At 33.3% G+C, this 22,418-nt stretch overlaps 1 protein-coding gene across 3 annotated transcripts in view; it reads right to left on the bottom strand.

The window, feature by feature from the left end:
• The window catches only part of CSPP1 (centrosome and spindle pole associated protein 1), a 94,256-nt gene that overhangs the window by 52,621 nt on the left and 19,217 nt on the right, over positions 1 to 22,418 (bottom strand). For all 3 annotated transcript variants that reach the window (XM_090283602.1, XM_090283601.1, XM_090283600.1), the window contains 9 exons: positions 21,228 to 21,326; positions 19,301 to 19,740; positions 12,567 to 12,665; positions 11,364 to 11,431; positions 8,321 to 8,414; positions 7,239 to 7,296; positions 5,348 to 5,556; positions 2,942 to 3,063; positions 2,510 to 2,588 (listed from right to left, as the gene is read on the bottom strand). In XM_090283602.1, the coding sequence (XP_090139728.1) occupies positions 2,510 to 2,588; positions 2,942 to 3,063; positions 5,348 to 5,556; positions 7,239 to 7,296; positions 8,321 to 8,414; positions 11,364 to 11,431; positions 12,567 to 12,665; positions 19,301 to 19,740; positions 21,228 to 21,326 (1,268 nt within the window). The remainder of the gene's footprint in view (positions 1 to 2,509; positions 2,589 to 2,941; positions 3,064 to 5,347; positions 5,557 to 7,238; positions 7,297 to 8,320; positions 8,415 to 11,363; positions 11,432 to 12,566; positions 12,666 to 19,300; positions 19,741 to 21,227; positions 21,327 to 22,418) is intronic.

Consider the following 22,418-nt stretch of genomic DNA (forward strand, 5'->3'; position numbering starts at 1 on the left):
CAGGGAGGCTGCGCCCTGGACCATACAGGATACCTATTATATAAGGCTACCCTATCAAAACCAGGAGACGTAGCAGCTCTACCTAATACACAGAAACAACAACAAGGAGGCAACCAAAATGAGGAGACAAAAGAACTTGTTCTAAATGAAAGAACAGAACAAAACTCCAAAAAAAGAACTATACAAAATGGAAATAAGCTATCTACCAGATGCAGAGGTCAAAACACTGGTGATAAGGATGCTCAATGAACATAGGGAAAAGTAGATGAACTTAATGAGAACTTCAACAAAGAGATGGGAAACATAAAAATGAATAGAGAAAACAAAAAAGAATCAGGAATAAATGAAGGGTATACTAACTAAAATAAAGAATAGATTACAGGGAATCAACAGTAGAGTAGATGAAGCAGAGGATCAAATCAGTAATTTGGAACATAAGGAAGCAGAAAATACCCAATTACAGCAGCAAAAATAAAGAATCCAAAAAAAATGAGGATAGTTTAAGGAGCCTCTGGTACAATTTTAAGCATACTAACATTCACCCCGTGGGGGTGTCATAAAAAGAAGAACGAGAGCAAGGAATTGAAAGCCTATTTGAAAAACTAATGACAGAATACTTCCCTAAGTTGGTGAAGGAAATCGACATATAAGTCCAGGAAGCACAGAGAGTCCCAAACAAGACAAAGCTAAAAAGGACCACACATCAAGACACTTCATAATTAAAATGGCAAAGGTTAAAAACAAGAGAGAATCTTAAAAGCAGCAAGAGAAAAGCAGTTGGTTACCTACAAGGGAGCTCCCCTAAGACTGTCAGCTGATGTCTCAACAGCAAGTTTGCAGGTCAGAAGGTACTGGCACAAAATATTCAAAGTGATGAAAAGCAAAGACCTATCATCAAGATTACTCTACCCAGCAAAGTTATCATTTGGAATCAAAGGACAAATAAAGAGCTTGTCAGACAAGAAAAATCTAAAGAAGTTCATCACCACCAAAGAAGAAAAAAAAATTAAACATATGAATAAAATTGCAATAAATACATATCTATCAATAGTTACTTTAAATGTAAATGGATTAAATGCTGAATGGATAACAAAACAAGACCCTCACATATGCTGTCTACAAGAGACTCACTTCTATTAGAAAATGTGCAAAAGACATCAAGAAACACTTCACCAAAGAAAATTCATAGATGGCAAATAAACACATGAAAAGATGTTCAACATCATTATCATAAGGAAAATATAAATTAAAATCCCAACAATGTAAAACTACACACCTGTCAGAACAAAATAAACAAAAGTCACTACACCAAATGCTGGTGAAGATGTAAAGAAACCAAATTCTTGAAAAACTGCTGATATGAATGTAAAATGCTACAATCTTTCTGAAAACAGTTTGACAGTTTCTTACAAAACTAAATTTGTAACTACCACACACACCAACAATGATACTCCTGGGCAATTATCCTCAAGAAATGAAGGCTATGTTCACATAAAAATCTGTAGACAAATGTTCGTAGCAGCTCTATTCATAATAACTTAGATGTCCTTCGATGAGTGAATAGTTAAACAAACTGTGGTACACCTGTACCATGGAATGCTACCCAGTGATAAGAACAAACTATGTGTGCAACAACCTGGATGAATCTCCAGCGAAATATGCTAATTTAAAAAAATCAACCTCAAAGGTTACATATTTTATGATTCCATTTATATCGCATTCTTAAAATAAGGTTATAGAAAATGGAGAACAAAGTAGTTGTTGCCAGTGGCTAAGAAGGGAATAGGGGCAAGAGGGAGCTAGGTATGGCTATAAAAGGGCACCATTAAGGGTCCTTGTGATGATGGAAGTGTCCTATATCTTTACTGGACCCTATGTCGTATATCTGGGTTGTGATACATACCACATCTTTCACAAGATGTTACTAGCACCAACAGAAGCTGGTAAAAAGTATGCAGGATGTCTCTAAGTCATTTCTAATAATTCCACCATTAGGATCTACAATAACCTCTAAATATAAAAACTCAACTTTAAAAAATGGTGCTATAGATGTAAACTTATTGGCATGGAAAAATGTTTAATATACTATTAATCTTAAAAGCAGGTTATGGAACATAACACATTTTGGTATGTGCTATGTGTTAATTTTTTAAGTTTGTATGTGTATATAGAAAGACTTCCTGGATGTATACTGAGATATTCCTATCTCTGGATGAGTGGATTTTAGGTGATTTCCATTTTTTGCAGATGTTTGCTTGTATTCTTATTTAGCAATAATATGCATGCATGACTTTTCTAATGAGAGAAAGTGAGTTTATTCTTAATTTTTTAAATGTGCTTTGTATAGAACACTGACTTACGAGCAATGCTTTGAACACACTGGCTATGCAATAATTGGATATTAAAGTAAGTTTTCCCTGTTCAGAAAGGAAAAAATGAATTGAATAATACAGAGCCTATGGAAGACAAAGTAACTGTGAAAGAAACCATCATGTTAACAATGACTTACACAATCGGCTGCGCCGGCCAGTGGGTGACAGGAGCACTAACGTGAGTTGCAGGCTGCGTTCCCATCATTCCAGAGCCATCTTAAAAAACACACACACACATTTATTCCAGAGTACCCATTTAATGACACTTTATCCCTAAAAGCAAAGTCACATACTGAAAATGTTACCTAAGGAAAATATCCATATTTCCTTTTGGGTTGGGAGTTAGCAAAGAACAATGCACAAAAACCCAATATAGTTATTTCTCATACCTAGATAAAAAGGAAATAACTATAAAAATAATAGTTTTCAAATAGGATATTTATTAAATCAATAAATATATCTGCATTAAGTAAAGCTGTGCTTTTCTCATTTATATATTTTTGATTGCACAAAAATTAATTTTCCTGACCGAACCAGTGGAAAAAAGGTTTACACTACAGATAACTTACAATACGCAAGACTAGGATCCATGGCATTCCTGGCTCCATAAAAATAGTATGCATCATCATAAGGAGTTCGATAGTTAGTAGCCAAAGGTGGTAGTAGAGAAGGTGGAGGCAGGGGTACAATCCTATATCAAAAGAAAATTGGAAATTCTTTTCATATTTCATTGCAATTTTTTAAAAATAAAGATACCATTCTTTTGCAAAAATGTTACTGAAAATCTAATTGCTGCTTAAGAAAAAGCTACAACACTTATGTAAGAAAGACAAAACTTCAGATTTTATTCAATTGATTAATATCTAATTAGTCACTGTATGCCAGTATTGAACAAACATAGACCCTGTCCCTCAGAAATAATACAGAAATAAACAGACGATTACAGCAAAGGAGAGTAAATGAAGCCACACGAGTAGACAAGGTGCAATAGGAACATGGAGCAGGGACATTTAAATCACCTCGGTGACAGGAGGGAAGCATAAGGAAAGCTTTCACTGTAGAAAAGGCAATGCTTCAGCCATGCTGCTAGCGTGAGTGAGTTAGAGAGAGGAAGGATAGTTCAGGGGGGAAAAGGCAAAGAGGTACAAAATGGGATTAAAAATGGTTCCATTTGACTATAAGAAGAGATGCATTTTTTAACTATAAAAATGTATTGTTCTCTCAAAGGAAGTTAGCCATAATGTCAAACAGATACTACTTATATATCAACAGTAAGGTCTTGACACAATTTTTATTATTTCATAAAGTTGAAAAGTCTAACTCAGCACTTCATTACTGGTTAGGAAATGTTGTTGTATTTCCACCAAGGCAATCTTTTCCAATAGTAAAACTGGAAAAGGCAAATCCCTTTAGATGAAGAGAAAGAGAAAGGAGGTATCCTAGAATGTTTGCACTTTTAAGTGTGTCCTAAGATGTTCTTCCTGCTGTATACTTCAAAATAATTCTGCAGAGCTATGAAGGCATTTGGAGTTCCCTTCAGTCATGAATATTTTCCACAGTTACTAGTCAGTGGGTCTAACCTTACTATTCTCACTCCATAGATACATCAACAAAGCACTTGAAAAGCTGCTGTGAAAAACTCTCAACATCATTAAATCTTAGTTTTATTAAGATTTATTTTAGATTTAATCCTCACAACAACCCTGTAATTGTAAACAAGGGGAAAAAATAATACTATTGCACTTTTACAAATGAGAAAACGGAAGTTCAATAAAGGTGTGGTTTGCCCAAAATCCAGACAGTGAAGCTGACCATTGTAATCCCTAACCCACTGATTTTCATCTTTTTTAAAATCTCATGGCACATAATATTACTAAAATTCTGCAGCACACCAAAAAATACACTTTTGCCAACATGACAAATAAAAATCAGTACAGTTTTGATTCATTCACACTGGACGGCTATTGTTGTGTTGGCTGTTGTCATTTTTTAATTTAACAATCTAGGGGAAAAGAAGTATTGCACGTTTTAAAAATTCTTGTGGTACACTGATTGAAAATCGCTGCCTTACCTAATGCTGAGACCATCATACCATGTTCTGCAATTCCAATTCCACCTAGTCTTTTCAGAAAGGAAGCCATTGGATGAAAGAAAACACCCGATAAATACAGGAAATGCAGTCCTACTACTTGTTAGTATTAAATAAAAGAATAAGACCAAGTTTTACTGAAAGAGTAGAGCCCAGAAAATATCATTGTTAAAAAAAAGAAAAACAAATGATTAAATACACTAGTATAATTAATACATTATAAGAAAAAAAATTCAAGTCCTACTAAGAGAAGAAAGTATAGCACAGAAAATATAAAATGTAAACAGCAGGATTTTCTTTATGTATATAGTCTAGTATAGCATGATGCCTTTTATCAATAGAAATCAAATCTTTTGCATAATACCTAAATTATAGGTTTTATAATCTCAACAGTTTTCATTTCAGGTAGTTGAGCTGCATAGCCCATAAGTGACCGCAGAGAAAGAGTTGAATGAAAAAGAAGTTAAAATAAAGTAATATACATAAAAGCCACATCAGAAACTTTTTCTGTATAAACTGAAGGAAGTATTCAATGTTTGCCAAGTGGAATTACAAAATTGAAGAAAATGTACATCTATTATATGTTAAAAGACATTTAAAATATTCAAATATATGACCTATAACTAAATACTAAATGTACTTATGCATTCTAAAAATTCTAAAGCATCTTTAAACAATAAAAGAATGTTATAAGGATTTTCCTTATTTTTATAATAACAGAAAAGTCCAACAATGAAAACATTCCAAGAAAAATTATTTGACAAAAGTCATTAATTACGTAAAAATCTCTGATGGTTAACGTTATTTGCTTCCACAAACCATTCTAAACATAAAATACAGTGATACCTTACCTAATTCCCAAACATAAAACATTTTAAATAAGCACCTGGGAGGCACCATTTCACCAAGGGTGCTGCTGAGCCCACTGTGCAGGTCTTCACTTTGCAACGGGATGGAGTGAACTGGTGGGATGAGTGGGACAGGGGGTGCAGACAAAGGAGGGAGAGGGGTCTGGAAAGCTACTCTGGGTCTTTCAGGTGGGATCTTCTCTTCATAGTGTCTTGGTGCCACACTAAACTGCTTTAGTCTATCAGGCTAAAATAAAGAAAAAAGAATTCTGTTTGTTAAATACAATCATAAATTTGCAGGAGGAAGGGACCTCAAAGACCCTTTGTCCCAGACTGCCAGAAGACACTTAAATCAGTCACAGAATAACAGAATTTTACAGCTAAAAGATTTTAAAGATCTAATCCTTATTTTATAAGTGGGCTAACTGAGACTCCCTGGAGGTACACAAGCACCTAATGTCTCACCATTAATAATCAGGCAAAGACTAGAGCCAGATATTAATTCTAAATATAAAACTCTATTATATATACTACACTACTAAGTGGCTATTCTATCCAATTACCATATCCGACATCAAAATATTCACCAGTCAGCAAACATTTTCCGTGAAGAATCACATAGTAAACATATCAAGCCATATTACTTTACTCAGTCATAGTGCTAAAGTGGCCCAAAGCAACATATAAACAAATGAGCAAGGTGTGGTGCAGCAAAACACGATTTACAAACATCAGCACAACTGGACTTTGCCAAAGGCTAAACTTTGTTAACCCCTGCTCTGAAACAGCATTTATGTGTCCTTTGCTAAGATTTGTACATCAAAAGTAAACCTAAAAGTAATGGTTAACTATTATGTCTAATATTTTTAAATTTATTCTAGTAAAGCAACTGGACACTGTAAAAGGTTGTTTTATCCAGATATAAATTAAGAGAGTCCATCAAATGTAACTATAAATTCAAGTTTAACAAGCTACCATATTACATTAAAAAGGTCAAGATTTTAACGGAATTTTTTTTTATTGTGAAAACTATTTCTAAGGTATTTATTGAAAGAAAATATATTTAGCTTTGAAATGTTTCCCTTTTTTTTCCCACCATATTTATCTTTCCCAGGAATGATTTCTCAGATTAATCTAAAAGTTTTATTCCATGAGCAGTCAAAAAGCACCCTGGGAGCGAGTGATGCTAGTGAAGTACTTAACTTTTTGAAATAGATAAACCCTGAGACAAAAACTTAGTATAAGTAAAAAAGTAAATCAAAAGTTGCCTACAGTTGAATAATTTTAAGTAGCTGTATTCTTTTTAAAAAAAAACTTTTTAATGAAATTCAAGTTTCTTAATCATTATTCCAAGATGAAACTAAAACTCTCCTTTGCAAGTAAGTTCTACATATCCAATTATAGGGAAAGTACACTGTGAGGAAAGCAATAAATTATTACCGTCTCCTTACTTAACTGCAATGATGTAAGTAATTCATTCCATTTAATGATGAAACTTACTACAAAATTAAACTAAAATAAGGATATTATCTCTCTAGTTTTACATTATATAAAAACTACTAAAATGCTTACAGTCTAGGATTAAAAATTTCAGTTTCTTTGGAAATCACCCAACTATAAAAAAGGTGGTCAAGATATATTCAAGAACAATATTAACAGCTTTTGTAAATTATACTGAAATAACTCTCCCGTGGAATAGTACAGGTGAACAAAAGTATACAAAGGACTAATTTGAAACAACTTTAAAAAAGGGTGCACATGTGAAAAAGGAAAAATTAGCTTAGCAAAATAAACAAGTTTAGTTTACCAGTGTTCAAACTGATCTACACTTACATTCCCCCCACCAGTATCTTCTATCTCCACCTGCTGCCACATTTGAAGCTTATTTGAATGAAAGATTTAACATTAAAAGATGCCAGGAACCCTTACCGACTTCTCGGGGTCTTGGGCTCCAGACGCTGCAACCATGAGTTCCAAATCTTTTTCTCTAAACAAAATTAAAGTTTCATATATTAAAAAGTTATAATAAATACTATGAAAATCATAACCATTACTGAAACAAATTTACAAAGTTGATGCAATAACATCTCCAAACACAAATAATTCCTTTAACTAACAATAAAGCCTTAAATAAATCTGAAAAGAAAATATTTCTAATTTAGTGTAAACTAGAATTCACACGTAAACTGACTTGAATTCAAAAGTCTCTACACCAGAGCCAGGGTACTTCAAAGCTAAGCAATTTACACTGAATGAAGTACAGAAGTTAAACAAAATCTTTACTTCTTTTAGGATACATGTATGTTTTCAGTTCACAAAAAGAAGAGTAAAAAAATAAAAAATTAATACCATAAATTTTAGTAAGGAGTTTTCAAGAAAATGTTTATGATGACTATTATCAGACAGTAGTTACTGGCTTCCTCTTAGAAAAAAAATGACAAAAATAAAGATAATGGGTTTCAAATTCTCTAGAACTAAGATACCTATTCCAAATTTTAAACTATAATTAATATTCTACAGGTATTTCTACAAGAAAAATGACAAATACTGAGATTTTATATATAATATAAATATCAGTGGATTCATCAATGATTATTTTTATATTGCATATATATGTACCAATTTACATTGTTAAAAGATAAAATACTTCTATTTTATATTTCTTACTATATATGAGATAAGTGGGCATGTAGATAACATTTAATGCTACCCTGAGTCAATAATGAATAAATTAATGCAGGTATGTAAAAGGCCTGTTCTAAAATATAAACATCATTTGTCACCAATGACAAAGAAAATGAATGAACACTGAGAGTATTTATTACCCTGCTGATTTACAATGTGCAGATTAAAAATGAAGTGATTTATAAATACAAAAGCATATCAGGAAAAATATCCTCTTGTTTTACTATGTAATAGTTACCATCATGTCATTTTACACAAATGCATTTTAAATTCAAACCATCTTTTTTTTTTTTAAACCATCTCTTTTAAATGCAGACTTTCATTACCGTCTCTTGTTCTTCTGTTGTTCAGCCATTTGTTCCAACAGTTCTTGTCTATATTTTTCTTTCCGCCTCTGAATAAGTGCTCGATCTTCACCTCCTAGAAAGTGGTAAGAAAAAAAATGCAGTCTTGACTTGTACACATATGCAACTAAGAACTCAAATTTTTAAAAAACTCCATTTTTAATTACTAGATCAAAGAGTAATTACTGTATAAGCTGACAAGAAAGTAAAATCATATTTACCAAAGTTATATAATCAATAATTAATTTCATAATGAATATCTACCATGTATCAAAGACACATTAATTCTTCCTTTTTGTCAAAAATCTTCTTAAATAAGAGAACACTTGTCCTCATTTTTCCAATAATTGGGACAACAGCTCCACTAATATCTCCCACAAGTCGCTTATATTTAACAACTGTGTCCAAACTGAATATCTCAGAAGCAACTGCCTCTCTTTGTTCTCTGTTAATGGCCAGATAATCGAGCCTCAAAACCTCACTGTAACTTTGACAGCTCACCCTCTCGTTCACTCCACATGAGGGCCCTCTTTTCTATTCTCATGCCATTAGCCTTGGATAGGACCTCTCCACATTTCACCTGGATTGCAGCAATAACCTCCTTCCTACCTAGTCTCCTGAGCTGCCCCTCTCCCTGCTTCAGTCCATCCAGCACATTAACGTAAGACCAACTGTCTTAAAATACAACACTAATTACCCTAGCCCCCTGCTCAAAAAACTTCACTGGTTACCTTGATTCTACAGAAAAAACTATAAACCTCTCACCTCTCACCCTAGTACCACTTATGTAAAAATCCAGTTGTGCAAACATTTTGGACCCACCGAAGATTATTATTATTGCTTATGTTAATAAAACAAAATCACTTCTTAATCAATGTATGCATTATCGAAGCACTATAAAAATCACAGGACATCAAAAATGCAACTAAACCAGCAAGTCCTCTACTACCTTAATAGTCTCCCAATTAATAACTTCGTGGACATACAGCATCTGAGTTTGTCCATTAAGCACAGACGTCAGCAATAGTGGATATCCCATAGGGGGAAACATGAATAATGTCAAGGTTAATAATAATACTTTATAATGAAAGTAGATATATCGATTCTGCTTCTGATCGTGATAAGAGTAACAAGCACAGACCTTAACTTACCACCATAAACAAATAAATCTGTGCAAAATATGTGAAATAACTTTGTCAGACACTGGACAAAAGGCAGTACTGGACTGTGATACCTGAGAGAAGAAAAATAAATGAGGTGGAGTCCCTTAAGCATCCCATTTCTGCCTGAATGCAAGTTCCAGACTGCTGGTATGAGGAAGGAGAACCCAAACCAAGCTGGGAAACTGAGCTAAATTAAGCAGATAAAGATCAAAATTCATGAAGGCTAACATGGCCAAAAGTTTAGGGCAAAGATCCAAAAAGAACCACGAAAAGAGCTTTAGAAATCCACAGACACATTCCTTTCCACTTTCCTGTGCACTAGTCAGTACACGCACAGAGTGAAATTCCATTAGGCTGGGCAGAAAAATTATGGAGGACACATTAACTGAACAATTCTCAGACCTCAAAGTGGACAGAAATGCAAGCTCCAGCCAGCGAGAGTGGAGTTCTTGGGGATACCCTAGTGCCTTCACAGAAGACCCCAGAAAGGTCACTCTGTAGTAGTGGGGCCAAACTACCCCTGGAAGGAAGGTTACTCTAAATGTCCCTAGCTAAACTCAAAATAAGGCCTCAAAAAAGTCTGGTCCTTAAGTAACAGAAAAACATGACTGTGGTAGGCAAAATTCTAAGACAGAACCTATGTCCCCTGCCTTCTGGTGTTGACTCCCTGTAAAAACCACTCCTCGAGTGTGGGCATAACTTCCTTCTAGACAACAGTATATGGCAAAGGTGAAAGGAATTGCAGATGTAATTAAGGTACCAACTCAATTCTAAATTTGTAAGGGAGATTATCTTGCGTGGGCCTGATCTAATCAGGGACCTGATCCGCAACCTACAGGTATGTGTCCTGACCAGGAACCAAAAACGCAACCCTTCAGTTTATAGAATGATGCTCCAACTAAGTGAACCACACTGGCCAGGGTTAAAATTTCCATTTATTGATAAAACTGTTTGTCAGTGGTCTCTCAGAAAGCCATTTCTCCAATTTTTATCATGTTTAATAAATACATCATAAGAAGAAAGCCTTTTGGTTAAATTGGTCAATTCTCACTTAGACATTACACTCGAATAAAACTCTAGGTTTTATGCCATTTTTCTCACAATAGCCATTTCAAAGAAAACAAAGATCTGAGAATCTCATACAATTACATATTTCTAAGCCAAGATTTAACTTACTGATGGTTTTCAGGTTGAATGAACCGAAACTGTTAATCCAATTTTCTCATATATTTCACTGAAACCAAATTTCAACTAATTTTTTCTAATAGTTTTTACACAAAAACAGAGTTATTTTCTACTTAAAGTTACAGGCAATAAGGCTCTCTTTATTGTGACAAGTAAATATAGCAAATCAATATGCTTATATTAAGCTATGAGATTATGATCATGATTTGAACGAAACACTTCAGAAACTACATGGGAAGAACATGGAAAAGGGTGTTTATCAAAAAATAAAAAAGTTTAGTTAAGGGGAATTGCACTAAAATATAAGGCAGTTTTGTGCTAGCTAAAGAAACAAGAGAAAGAATGAAAAAATACCCATCCCATATAAAACAAAATATAATAAATAGCCACACTACCACAAAGTACTAATAAAATATGAATTTAAAAGCTTATTACTAAAATTAATATTTCATTTACCATCTGTAGAAAATTCCACCATTAAATAAAAGATATTTCACTTTAAAATTATAGAGCTATATAATACGTTAAATGCTTAGCATACTGCCAATTATAAATTAAGCACTAGACAAATGTTTCCTATTATTAGTATTAGTAGTGTTAATTACAACACTGAGTTCTCACTCAAGACCTTTTATAGAACACTCTACAAGCCTAACAGACTGGAAATTTGCACATACCAAAGAGCATCCCCGCAAAGGGACTACAGATCTCTCGGGTAGATATGGATGCTTCATTGTCTCTAGCACTAAAACGAAAATAAAAAGAATTAAAACCCAAACAATTTCCAGGAAACAAAAAAAAGAGTAAAATGTAAGTATGAGTTATTGGCTTTTTAAAGTACTACAGATATTATAATAGCCACTTTTTAAATTTAGGGTAAAACCATGGCATTTTATATCTTTATATAGTGGGACCTCAGTGTATTCAGGCTCTATAAATACATAACCTTTTTCTTCAGCTTGCTTCACTGGCTCTATACATTCCCAATAAAACCTTTTTTTTATAAGAACAATTATCCCAATAAAGAAAATGAATTTAAATACACATTGTTTTTTTTTTTTTTTTAAGGGAAAAGGTGGTACCTGTACATATACTTGGAAAAGAAATATCCCTAAAAGACTACTTCCTAGAAAGACAAGTCCCTCATTAAGTAGACCCAAACAGCAAATTTTCTTATCTCAAACACTTTTATGAATTACTTTTCTTCAAAGAAAATAGATACTGTTCCTGACACATGACACTACTATCTTCATTATATTCTATAGATTTGGAAGCATTAATCCTTATATATGATACAAGAAAGCCACCAAAATAATAAAAAACTATAAGTAGAAAGATAACATGAATATAAAATGCATATAATTTCTTTTCTTTTCAACATGCCTGAATTGTGTATAATAACCCATTTTACAACACAACCACAAAAATTATCTACTCAATAAGCTGAAAATCAAAAACAAGAGTTATGAAAGGAAAACTCACGGCAGGAACATTTTCAATTTATTTTCAGTTAAGTTACACCACCACCAAAGCTCCAAAATATTTTAATTTGAGTTTTAGTCTATTAAATTATATGTTTACTTCTCCTTTTATTACTTCAAACAAATTTATACACTTTCAAATGGTAGGGACTTATTCAGAACACCTTGACACAGTTTATAATCAAAATTTGCTCTTCAAAAGAACGCTGTCAAGTCATGAAAATTTTCATTTAACACAACTCTCCCCTTCCAAATCCTCTTTTCTCTTTAATTCCTTTCTTACTAAGGAAGGCTGTTAAGATACTGTATCTTTCCACTTTTCAGTAAGACAGTTTTAGCAGGTCCTGTTTCACAGTGTTTGTAATGACTAAAGGACAGAATTTGTATGACATACCATACCTTTTATTTCCAGCAGATGAAATTCGTATGTTTGACTGTCCTGTGATATCGCCACCATACTCCATAGGAGGCACATTCCCTTGTCTGTTCCCGTACATCCTTAAAAATATATTAGCTTATAGAGCTTGTTCCATATACAGTGGAACTTCTTATATGTCTTTGGTGTTTTTGCATTTGATATTGGAAACATTAAAGGGAACAAAGTGTTATAATGAAGTTTTACTGTAAACACATTCTAAAATTAATTCGAATAAGATTTGATTCAAGTATGATTTGCTGGTTAGTAAGACACAAAGAGTTTAGATTTAGTCATCTTTAAAACAAAAGGTCATTATAAATTATTTCAATATAACTTCTAGAAACTTTTAACTTGAAAACTATGCATATACTATCCTTTTTTTCATTCCTTTATTCAAAGAATATTTATTGAGCACTGCTGCACACCAAGTTCAATTCTAGACCCAGGATATATGGACATGGTCCTTGCCCTCCTGAAGATTATAGTCAAATTTCAAAATGAGATCATTTTCTTAATCAAAATTCATATATTCTGGGTATTTTGTTGCATACACATATAAACCTTTTTAACTTAAAAATATAGTAGCAGACTTACAATTTAATTATATCAAATGTAGCAAGTCACAACGTTTGCTAACAGTGTAAATCACACGGAAGAATAAATATTAGCCATAGGTACATAGAAAACATCATAAACACATAAGCCTAATGAATGGCTATAAAGTAATTAGTTTACTTACTAGATCAAAACAACAACAAAATTAAAATATTTTAATTTCCTTAATCCTTTTCAGAAAATAATTTTTAAAAATGATTTCCAATTAACCTTTTTTCCATTTGGCAAACATTGATTTCTTTAGCTTACTTTCTCATACCAGAAAAACATGACTACGTACACCAGCATTTATCAGCATCCATGAAAATGATCATTTCCTAAGTTATATTTCTTTACATGGCTGTTAAACTACATTGTTTCTTAAGAGGACTATCAGAAAAAATATGGCTGTTAAAGTGTTGTTCAATATTTTAGGTGAATTTCATTACTACATTAATAAAAATGGCAATTTTCAGAAGAAAAGGTACTTCTCACTCTCCACAGACCCCGCAATTCTTCATTTGTTCCCATCACACAAGCCATTGTCAATATCATCTGTGGGAAAAAACTTTACATAATTGTAACCTTACTAATGTATGACCTGGCATGACATAAATGTCTTTCATTTTTTATCCATATCTAAACAACAGAACCCTCCATAAGCCTTTTCAAAAAAGAATTTCAAATTTATTTCAATTTATCAAAACATGAATGGTTTTATATCTAAAGTCGAGGTGCTTGAAAGTCTTTTAAACTGACACATTAGTTTAGAGTTATTCTCTACTTCTACCAAGTTAAATTCAAATTCAAATCTGTAATTAACAATGCCAGGCAACCAGATTTGGTTATACTGGATCTATCTAAATATACATGTGCAGAGAAGAGTTAACCGAGCAGGCCTGTGCCCAAAGTGCCTGATGCATCTACGTGAAAACACGTTTTATAGGTTCTTCAGTATATCTAGATATCTTAAGCAAAACACCATAAGAACAAAAGGTCATTTTCAAAGTTCACTCTAAATTAAAGAAGAGTTAAGAAATGATTTTATTTATGTATAAGGTCAAGTTCTCTTTGTTAAATTTTACAGTACAATCGCAAAGCTTTCCTAATGGACAGCCCATATAAAAAAGAATTGCAAATGGGCCCTTTTCAGTAAAGAAAAAAATGTATTAACAAAATTATAAAAGTCCCCCCATCTCTGATAATTACAATAAAGTCAAAACTGGAGAAATGTTGAGTCTAAAACAGAGGAAAGATATGTATTTTACTAAATAGGATAAAATTAAATCTTAAGGCATCCTATTCATTTTATAAAATGACTAGTATAATTTCAAGTTACTAATGTGAGACCTAAAAAAAGTAAATAAAATTAAAAACTAGAAGGGAACCTAACAAGCTGTAAAGCCAAATTATAGTTTGGAAAGTTAGCCTCCTTACTGTCTATTAAAATAACTACATAAGTATAATGAAATTGCCTTCATTTATTGAAGTTTCTTTTACATTTCTAATAAGTTTAGCATTAATCACTCTTAATTGTCCCTGTTAGTTCACTTAAACAGCTTCTATGGTGATCTTACAATTTATGTGAGAAAACTCTACAGAGGCAAATGAAGTCCTCTCTGCAATGGGAACTGGTGAGAGCCAGCACTGGCCTGACCACCATCTCTTTCTTCGATCTTTCCAACACTGAAGGGCAAATGACAGAAGGTAATCTCTGGAAGTAATGAACTCAATGTCTACGAACAGCCTGATGCTAGTCAAAGTGCAGGAATTCGGTTTAGGTCCAGTTTGTCCCTGAGAAGTCCTTTCGATTTAGCTGCGGCTTTACAACCAGTACTTATGTGACTCAGAATTAACTAAATATTCTATGACTTTAAATCCATAGGTTCACTTACCGCACCTCAATCCATTGGGTTTTGTCAGCAAGGGACAGACCTCATAAAAGAAAAAATTTACTTACTTTGACATAGTAAGTCTGATTTGCATGAGGGAATAACTATAAAATAGTTTCACCATCCTACTACCAAAAAAACAAAAAGTTAAAGGTTATGTTAAACGGAAAAAGCTTTTTTCTCTGTTTCTTTGAATTAGGTTCAACTCTCAATGCCCAAAGAAACCAGGTATAAGCTAGAGGCCAAGTTATTCTTAAAATTAACAGGCGTTTATCTTATTTAAAAAATTACTCTCTTTTAGAAGAAAAGTGAATTGTTTGAAACCACAGGTGTTTTCAGCTAACCAACTTACATGTGAATAAACAACTAAATGATAATGAATTAACTTCATCTTTTTTCCTTAATAAACCGCAGAAGCAAACAAAGTACTTCAGAAAAAAATTTACTTTGCTTATGCTATCAAGACAGACATATAAAAATAAAATATTTATCATCTGTTGGTCCTAAACTGATACAGTTCATAAGGAGGAAGGATCAAATGTCTCCTTGCTTAAAAGAAATCATGTAATTCATAATAATGGCTACAACACCTTGTTTTCATATCAAGAATTTCTCTAATATTAATAAATTCTGGTATTAGAGGTACTCTAGACCACAAAGTTAAAAGAAAAATACAGAGCTATTAACTGTTTATCTCATTGTTTTCAGTTCTTTCCTAATTTTTATATTTTCGTTAACTGTTTTTAAGATTTTATTTATTTTTAGAGAGAAGGGAAGGGAAGGAGAAAGAGTGAAAGAAACATTGATGTGAGAAAGAAACATTGATTATTGCTTCTTATATGCACCCCAATTGGGGACCGAACCTGAAACCCAGGCATCTGCCCTGACTGGGAATCAAACCTGCGACCTTTTGCTTTGGGGGACGATGCCCAACCAACTGAGCCATGCTGGTCAAGATAATTTTTATATTTACTTTAATTCCCTACCAGTATTTTTCTAATATCAACCCAATCTTTAAAGTGTTAAAAATAATTAACACTAAAATGGTCTTTCCAAAGATAAATGAAAATTAACTGCTAGAAGAAAAAAAGTAACATCAAATTAACTCACATTCTAATAAAACATTTCTCATTTATGTCTTCATATTAAGCATGCACACTTCTTAGAATGTCTACCCTAAAAACCTGTGTGACTAACACACAGATTCTAATTTCATATTGAGTGTTATCTCAAAACTTTATAAATGACTTAAGATTACAAACTAGCAAACATCAAGAGTTAAAAAGAAGTGCTACCTGCATTAATCACATAAAAACTAAAAAAAAAAAAAAATCAACACTTTTTAATGCTGAAAATGCCCTTTACTTATTAACATTGGTTATAAAGTAAAACATAAGATAGTAATATATTAACTGCTATAACTCAAGTTAAAAAATAATAAAGACTAGGATGACTATATTTTAAAAGTGCCTATAAACTCCTCAATATTATAAGACACACTACTACATTCAACTTTAGAAAGCTCCTAAAACATTATAGAATTTACTTAAATTGGTAAATACATATAAATAAATAACACGTGCACACAGAATGCAACTGTAAGCAAAGTGCTAACCACCTTGTTAACTATTAAAAACATTGCCTGTAATTAATGATTAGTTTAGAAAAGTAAAACCACTTTTGGACTTTAGCTTTCTTTCTGTATTTAAAGTGGGAAAATGTATCATTAATAAATATATTACATATATGAAAAAGTTTACAGGGTAATTAAAAAAGAACTGAGACCAAAAATTAAAAATTAAAAATCATTAAAAATCACAACTAGAATTTATCACATACTGAGTTTTAGAAAAAAATAGAGAAGGGAAACTTAAAACAAAGGAAAGTTAATTTTGTATTTCTCACAACCCATTATAATTATTCTTGTCAAGAACTTCTGGTTAAGATTACAGTATATTAAAAATAAATGGTTAGAGCAAGAGACTAAATGCAGTTACAAATTCCTTTAGTTTCAAAAATTTCACTAACAAGTCATTTTCCTGTCAACCACTCTGCCTGTGAAATAAAAACTATTGAATGATCAATGTGATTTAATTTTTTTTGCTGGAAATAAGAAATCCACAAATCTAAACTACAGAAATTCAATTTTAACCTCAATTGTCATGCAGTCATATGTGAGAAACCTTACATTTAGAGATACATACTTTTAAAAACTTTGGAATGTGCAACAAATTATTCTCACTCATTCCCATGTTTAAACTTATCTTAAAATACTACTTGGAGAATATAATATAGAAAGAATTCATTTATGGGATACATAAGAAAATAAAATCGTCGGCAGCCGTCCGTCTCGAGAGACGATGGTGTAGCTTCTTAAGAGCTGAAGCTACAGAGCCTGGGCAGGGTGATATGGAGGGTCTGCTGTTGCCCATGCAGCAGACCCCCCCTCTCTTCGCAGCTGAAGGATCCAAGGGAAAGACGGAGTCAATACAGCTTGGCTTCAGGTGCGCCGCAGGAGTTGCCGGTGTTGACTACAACGTCAAACCGCCTTAGGGACTCCGGCTCCGGATTTTCTGTCGGGGTTTACTCCCTTAGCCTTTCCCCTGAAGAGGTATGCCGCAAGGCAGCGGAGGTTTTTTGGAGTCAGAGTTTTCCTTCTCTGAAGAAAATAAAATAGTGCTCAAATAATTAGGCTGAAATTCATTTGTTAGGCCATGTATAAAATATATTAAAATATATTTTAAAAACAAAGGAACAACCTCATAGATAAGTTTCTTGAAATTCCAAACTTAAAAAGTATGCATTACATTGCACTCTAAAGGTAAGCAAACATGATAAGGAAACAAAAGTTCTCATGTACAAAGAAGGCAGCAACCAGGTACCAAGATTACCTGCAGTTCCCCAACTGAGAGTTTCTTAGGTTAAGCAGTCTGTGACTACCTTCTGAGATAAACATTTTCAAATATAACACAACAAAGGAAATGGAGCCTTTGCAAAAGTACAAATAATTGGATTCAAATTAACGATAAGTATAGTTGGCGTTGCAAAATTCTAATCCTTCAGTCAAATTATCTACATCAGAATAAATATTTTTAAAATTGGGTGAGCAGAATATAATAGCTACAGAATAAAGAGAAGACAAAGAACTGTAAAAGCTTTGTATTATTACTAATAATTAGAATGCCGAATGTGCAGCATTATGTCTCAGAAAATTTCTTAAAATATTTTAAAGAGTAATCTAAAGGGAGAAGATGGGGGACATTTGTAATAATGTCAACAATAAAAAAAAGTAATCTATTTGGATAAATAAACAAAACAGTTCCCATTTAACTGCTCCAAATTTAGATTTAACACTTTCAAGTTAACAAGTCAATGACAAACATGGGACTCTGCCATATTTCTATCTCCAAATCAAAGGTCAGGTTGAAGTATAGCAAGTTTTATGTATTAAGACAAATGACTAAACAAAAATAAGAAATTAACAAACAGCATTACAAAACAATCATCCAAAGAAACTAAAAACATGTGAAAATCTGATGAAGACAAATTAGTATCATTTCAGTTAAATAAATGTTCAATAAGTAACTTAAAAACAAAGAATATATTGATAAAAGGGTTTAGAGCACAGGAATATTAAAGGGATAAACCGTATTTCATCTATTTTAAGGTGTTCTTTTTTCCCACAGTCTAATATCTAAAATTAGCCATTAACCTGGTTTGGGGTCGAGTTATTGCAAAGAGCAATAACCCTGCCAGTCACCTAGGGACATTATGAATGTTAGACAATTCATAAGTTCTTACAGGTTCTGCTTTTGTTTTTGTTTTTTTGGACAATACTGGCAACATGAATTTGGACTTCAGACCTGAATCAGCACTGGCTTACCATTCAGTTCTCAAAGAAGTTATTTTTTACTCCCTTTACTCAGTGCCAAGGTTGAGACATGGAAGTTTTTCTTTTCTGTCCATTTCTGTGGGGAAATTTATTTCCCTTTTAATTTTACATAAAGGTTGTAGCTTTTCAGTGTTCCAGCTTTGTCACTGGGTCCTTTTCTCCCCATCCCGGGTGTTTTCTTTGTTCCCTCAGGGGCACATTAAATAATGGAGTAACTTAAAGCTGAGAGCATATTAGAATTAAATATGTAAATCAAATAAAACTGCTTCTAACATAATGATAAAAAGTAACGATAATATTGACCAAGTAAAGAAAATAAAAGTGAAATTGGAAATACCTGTCATTTGTATATACTCGCAAAGGTCTTCTATCAAAATCACTTTCATATCTAAACCTCTCGTCCATTGCTTCACTTACTTCAGGCTCTTGGTCTGGTCTATAATACCGTCTGTCCAAGACACGATACTCATGAAACCTGTCAAATCTTCTATCTGGGATGTCCACCTTGCTGGCATAACTTTCATGCTTTTTATTGGAAATGTCCACTTCTTCATTCCTTTTTTTAATAATTCTTCTATTCCTTAATTCAATTTCATCATCAAGGTGTCGATATTTGTCCTCCTCTAGTCGTCTTTGGTTTAAAAGCTCTTCGTATGCCTCTGAAGGAGTTAAGACATCTCTCCTGGGACCCTCTGAATTTTGGTAAGATATCTGTATTTGTGAAGGTAAATCAGGTTTAACCTGACTAATAGGTTTTTTATTTCTTTGACTTTTGTGCTGGTCAATTAAAAAAAGAAAAGAAAGAAAGAAACAGATCTTAATGAGATTCTATTTCTTAAAAGGTAATTAAACCCTCAAATGATGCTTAGTCTATTTATCATCTCAACTCTAAGGCTTAATCACCCATAAAAGACACTTTATCTTTAAAAAATAACTTCAGGAAATTTAGCCTTTAGTAACACTTCATAGTTATCAAATATACAGGCAATAGTAATATGGATAAGTGGCTATAAAGAGAGAAAGAAAACAAAATGAAAATTCCTATCCCAGGAGGTATTAAGCATACTTTAGGAGTTAAATATTGCTTCAAAATATTTCAAATTAAATTCTTTATCAACACAAAGAATAAAAGAGATAGTAAATTTTTTTGGCCCTAGTTAATATCAACCATCCTTAAACTAGGAAAAAATATATGTATATAAAGCTAGAAATTGTCAGTATGAAAAAACACTTAAAAATAAACAAAAATATCCTAATGGCTTGGAGAGAAATGGTCTAGAGGTCCGAGAGGGGGGGAAACCTAAAATATTTCCCTCAGCCCAAACTAAGTATAATGGACAAAAGGGTTTTGGACAGGTGAGATGTGCCTGGCACACCTTCCTCCAAAGAAGCCCTTTTTTTCCCCTAATGTGGGACATTGAAAAATTAATCCCTGCCTTTTGCCATCTAGTGGTTATGGATTGAATGATGCCTTTTAACCCTGTCGCCAAATCTGTTGCCCCCAGAATACAACAAGGATGCCAGCCTGTTAAACCAAGCATGCCGTTGTCCGGGGACAGCCAACTGACCCTGAGTCTGCAAGATCCTTCCCCATGTGGGAAGGCCAGCCTCCCCTCCACACCCCCACTCTTATTAGGGATTTCTGGACCCAAGGGTAGGTAGGACGATGACCATGTCCAGCTTGAAGCAGCTAGAGGAGCTCAAGACCTTCGCCCGTTGTCCTTTATAAGATTATAAAGGGTCTTAAGTCTGAGAGGGAGGGATTGTTAGTTTTTATTGTTAAAATAATTAATTAATTATTAAAAAAAGAAGAAGAAGAAGAATATATGAAAGGGTGAAGCCAGAGAACTTGTATGTATGACCCATGGGCATGGACTTGGGGGGGGGGGATTGCTGGGGGACGGGTGGTGCTGGGCAGAGGGGAGCAAAGGGGAAAAAACTGAAACTATTGTAACAATATAATCAATAAAATATACTTTAAAAACATAAATAAATAAATAAACAAAAATAACTCAAAATCAATCCCTAAAATTCAATCTCCCCCATGAAATTAAAGTTAAAAAGTAGGGTAAGTTCTTCAACATGAGATAAAACTATTTACAAAACTAAATATTTAAGTATCCTGTGTTTAGTTCAATTCAACCTATTTTTTAAAATAATACAATAAAAAAACAACTGATATATATCTAACATAAAAATATTTCAAGTAAATTCAAAATATTCATCTTGCAGTGTTCAAGATTTACTTTAAAGGCAACACCTACCTCAGTATTCTTTTCTATCTGTCTGAACTTTTCAGTGGATTCTTCCTTACTCCTGAGAAATTGATTGTATTCTTTGTTGCGTTCAAGTTTCAATCTTTCCTTGAAAAAGACACCAAAAGACAATGTTAACTTCAATTTCAGGAACAAGTATCTTCATGTTAAATCAAACACACAAATCAGCGATCTTGCCTACAATCAAGTTCTACTAATTATTTCAAAGATAGTAGTAGCTGCAAGGCACAGGAAAAGCATGAGGTTATATAGACCATCAATGCAATTCCCCTTTCTTGTCATGTTAAAATACGCATTGCAACATACTTAGGTCCAGATTAACATATGAGGTCTCTAATAAAAGGGAGCTGCTTCAGTTATGAAACATCTCCATTTTATATTCCAGTAGTTGCATAGCTCAGATCACATTTTCCAAGGAGCCATGCCCCATAGATCCATGGATTCTAGGTTTACCAACAGCAATCCTAGAAAATCCAGGTGCACTATGTCAAAAACATCATAAATAAATGTTTCCCACTAGTAAGCACATAATGTGCTTGCTAGGAAGTCTGTCATTAGCATGTTCTCAAGGAGAGCTGACCAGGTTATTTTCCTTCTTTCCTTCTCAGGGCTCTCTCCTGCTCCAACCGCTTAACCCTCTCCCTAAAGTCCTGCTTGTAATCATTTCTTTCCCAGGCTAAAGAGGGACCTTGTTATCTATCAATCTATCTACCTATCTATCTATCTATCTACCTATCTACCTATCTATCATCTATCTATCCATCCATTAATCCATCCTCACCCGAGGACATGTCTATTGATTTTAGAAAGGGGAAGGGAGGAAGAGAGAGAGAGAGGGAGAAACATCAACAAGTTGCTGCTATGTGCCCAGACTGAGGACTGAACCTGTAACCTAGGCATGTGCCCTGACAGGGGATCAGAACTGTGACCCTTTGATATATGGAACAATACACTAACCAACTTAGCCACACTGGCCTAGGGCAGATCTTTGTTGTATTTTAGACATAAAATAGTTAAATTATCACAGACAGCGAAATCTTGTAATGTAAAACTTCTTTTGAAACTTCTAAAGAATATGTATTTGTATTTTTGGAGTGATAGAAATAGGCATCCCAATCTCTCCACACACCCTCACCCTACACAGAAGCTCAGTGTACTCTCCCATCCACTAATCTCACT

The sequence above is a fragment of the Furipterus horrens genome, unplaced genomic scaffold, assembly GCF_987537825.1.
Source record: "Furipterus horrens unplaced genomic scaffold, mFurHor1.1.pri manual_scaffold_7, whole genome shotgun sequence".
Taxonomy (NCBI): domain Eukaryota; kingdom Metazoa; phylum Chordata; class Mammalia; order Chiroptera; family Furipteridae; genus Furipterus; species Furipterus horrens.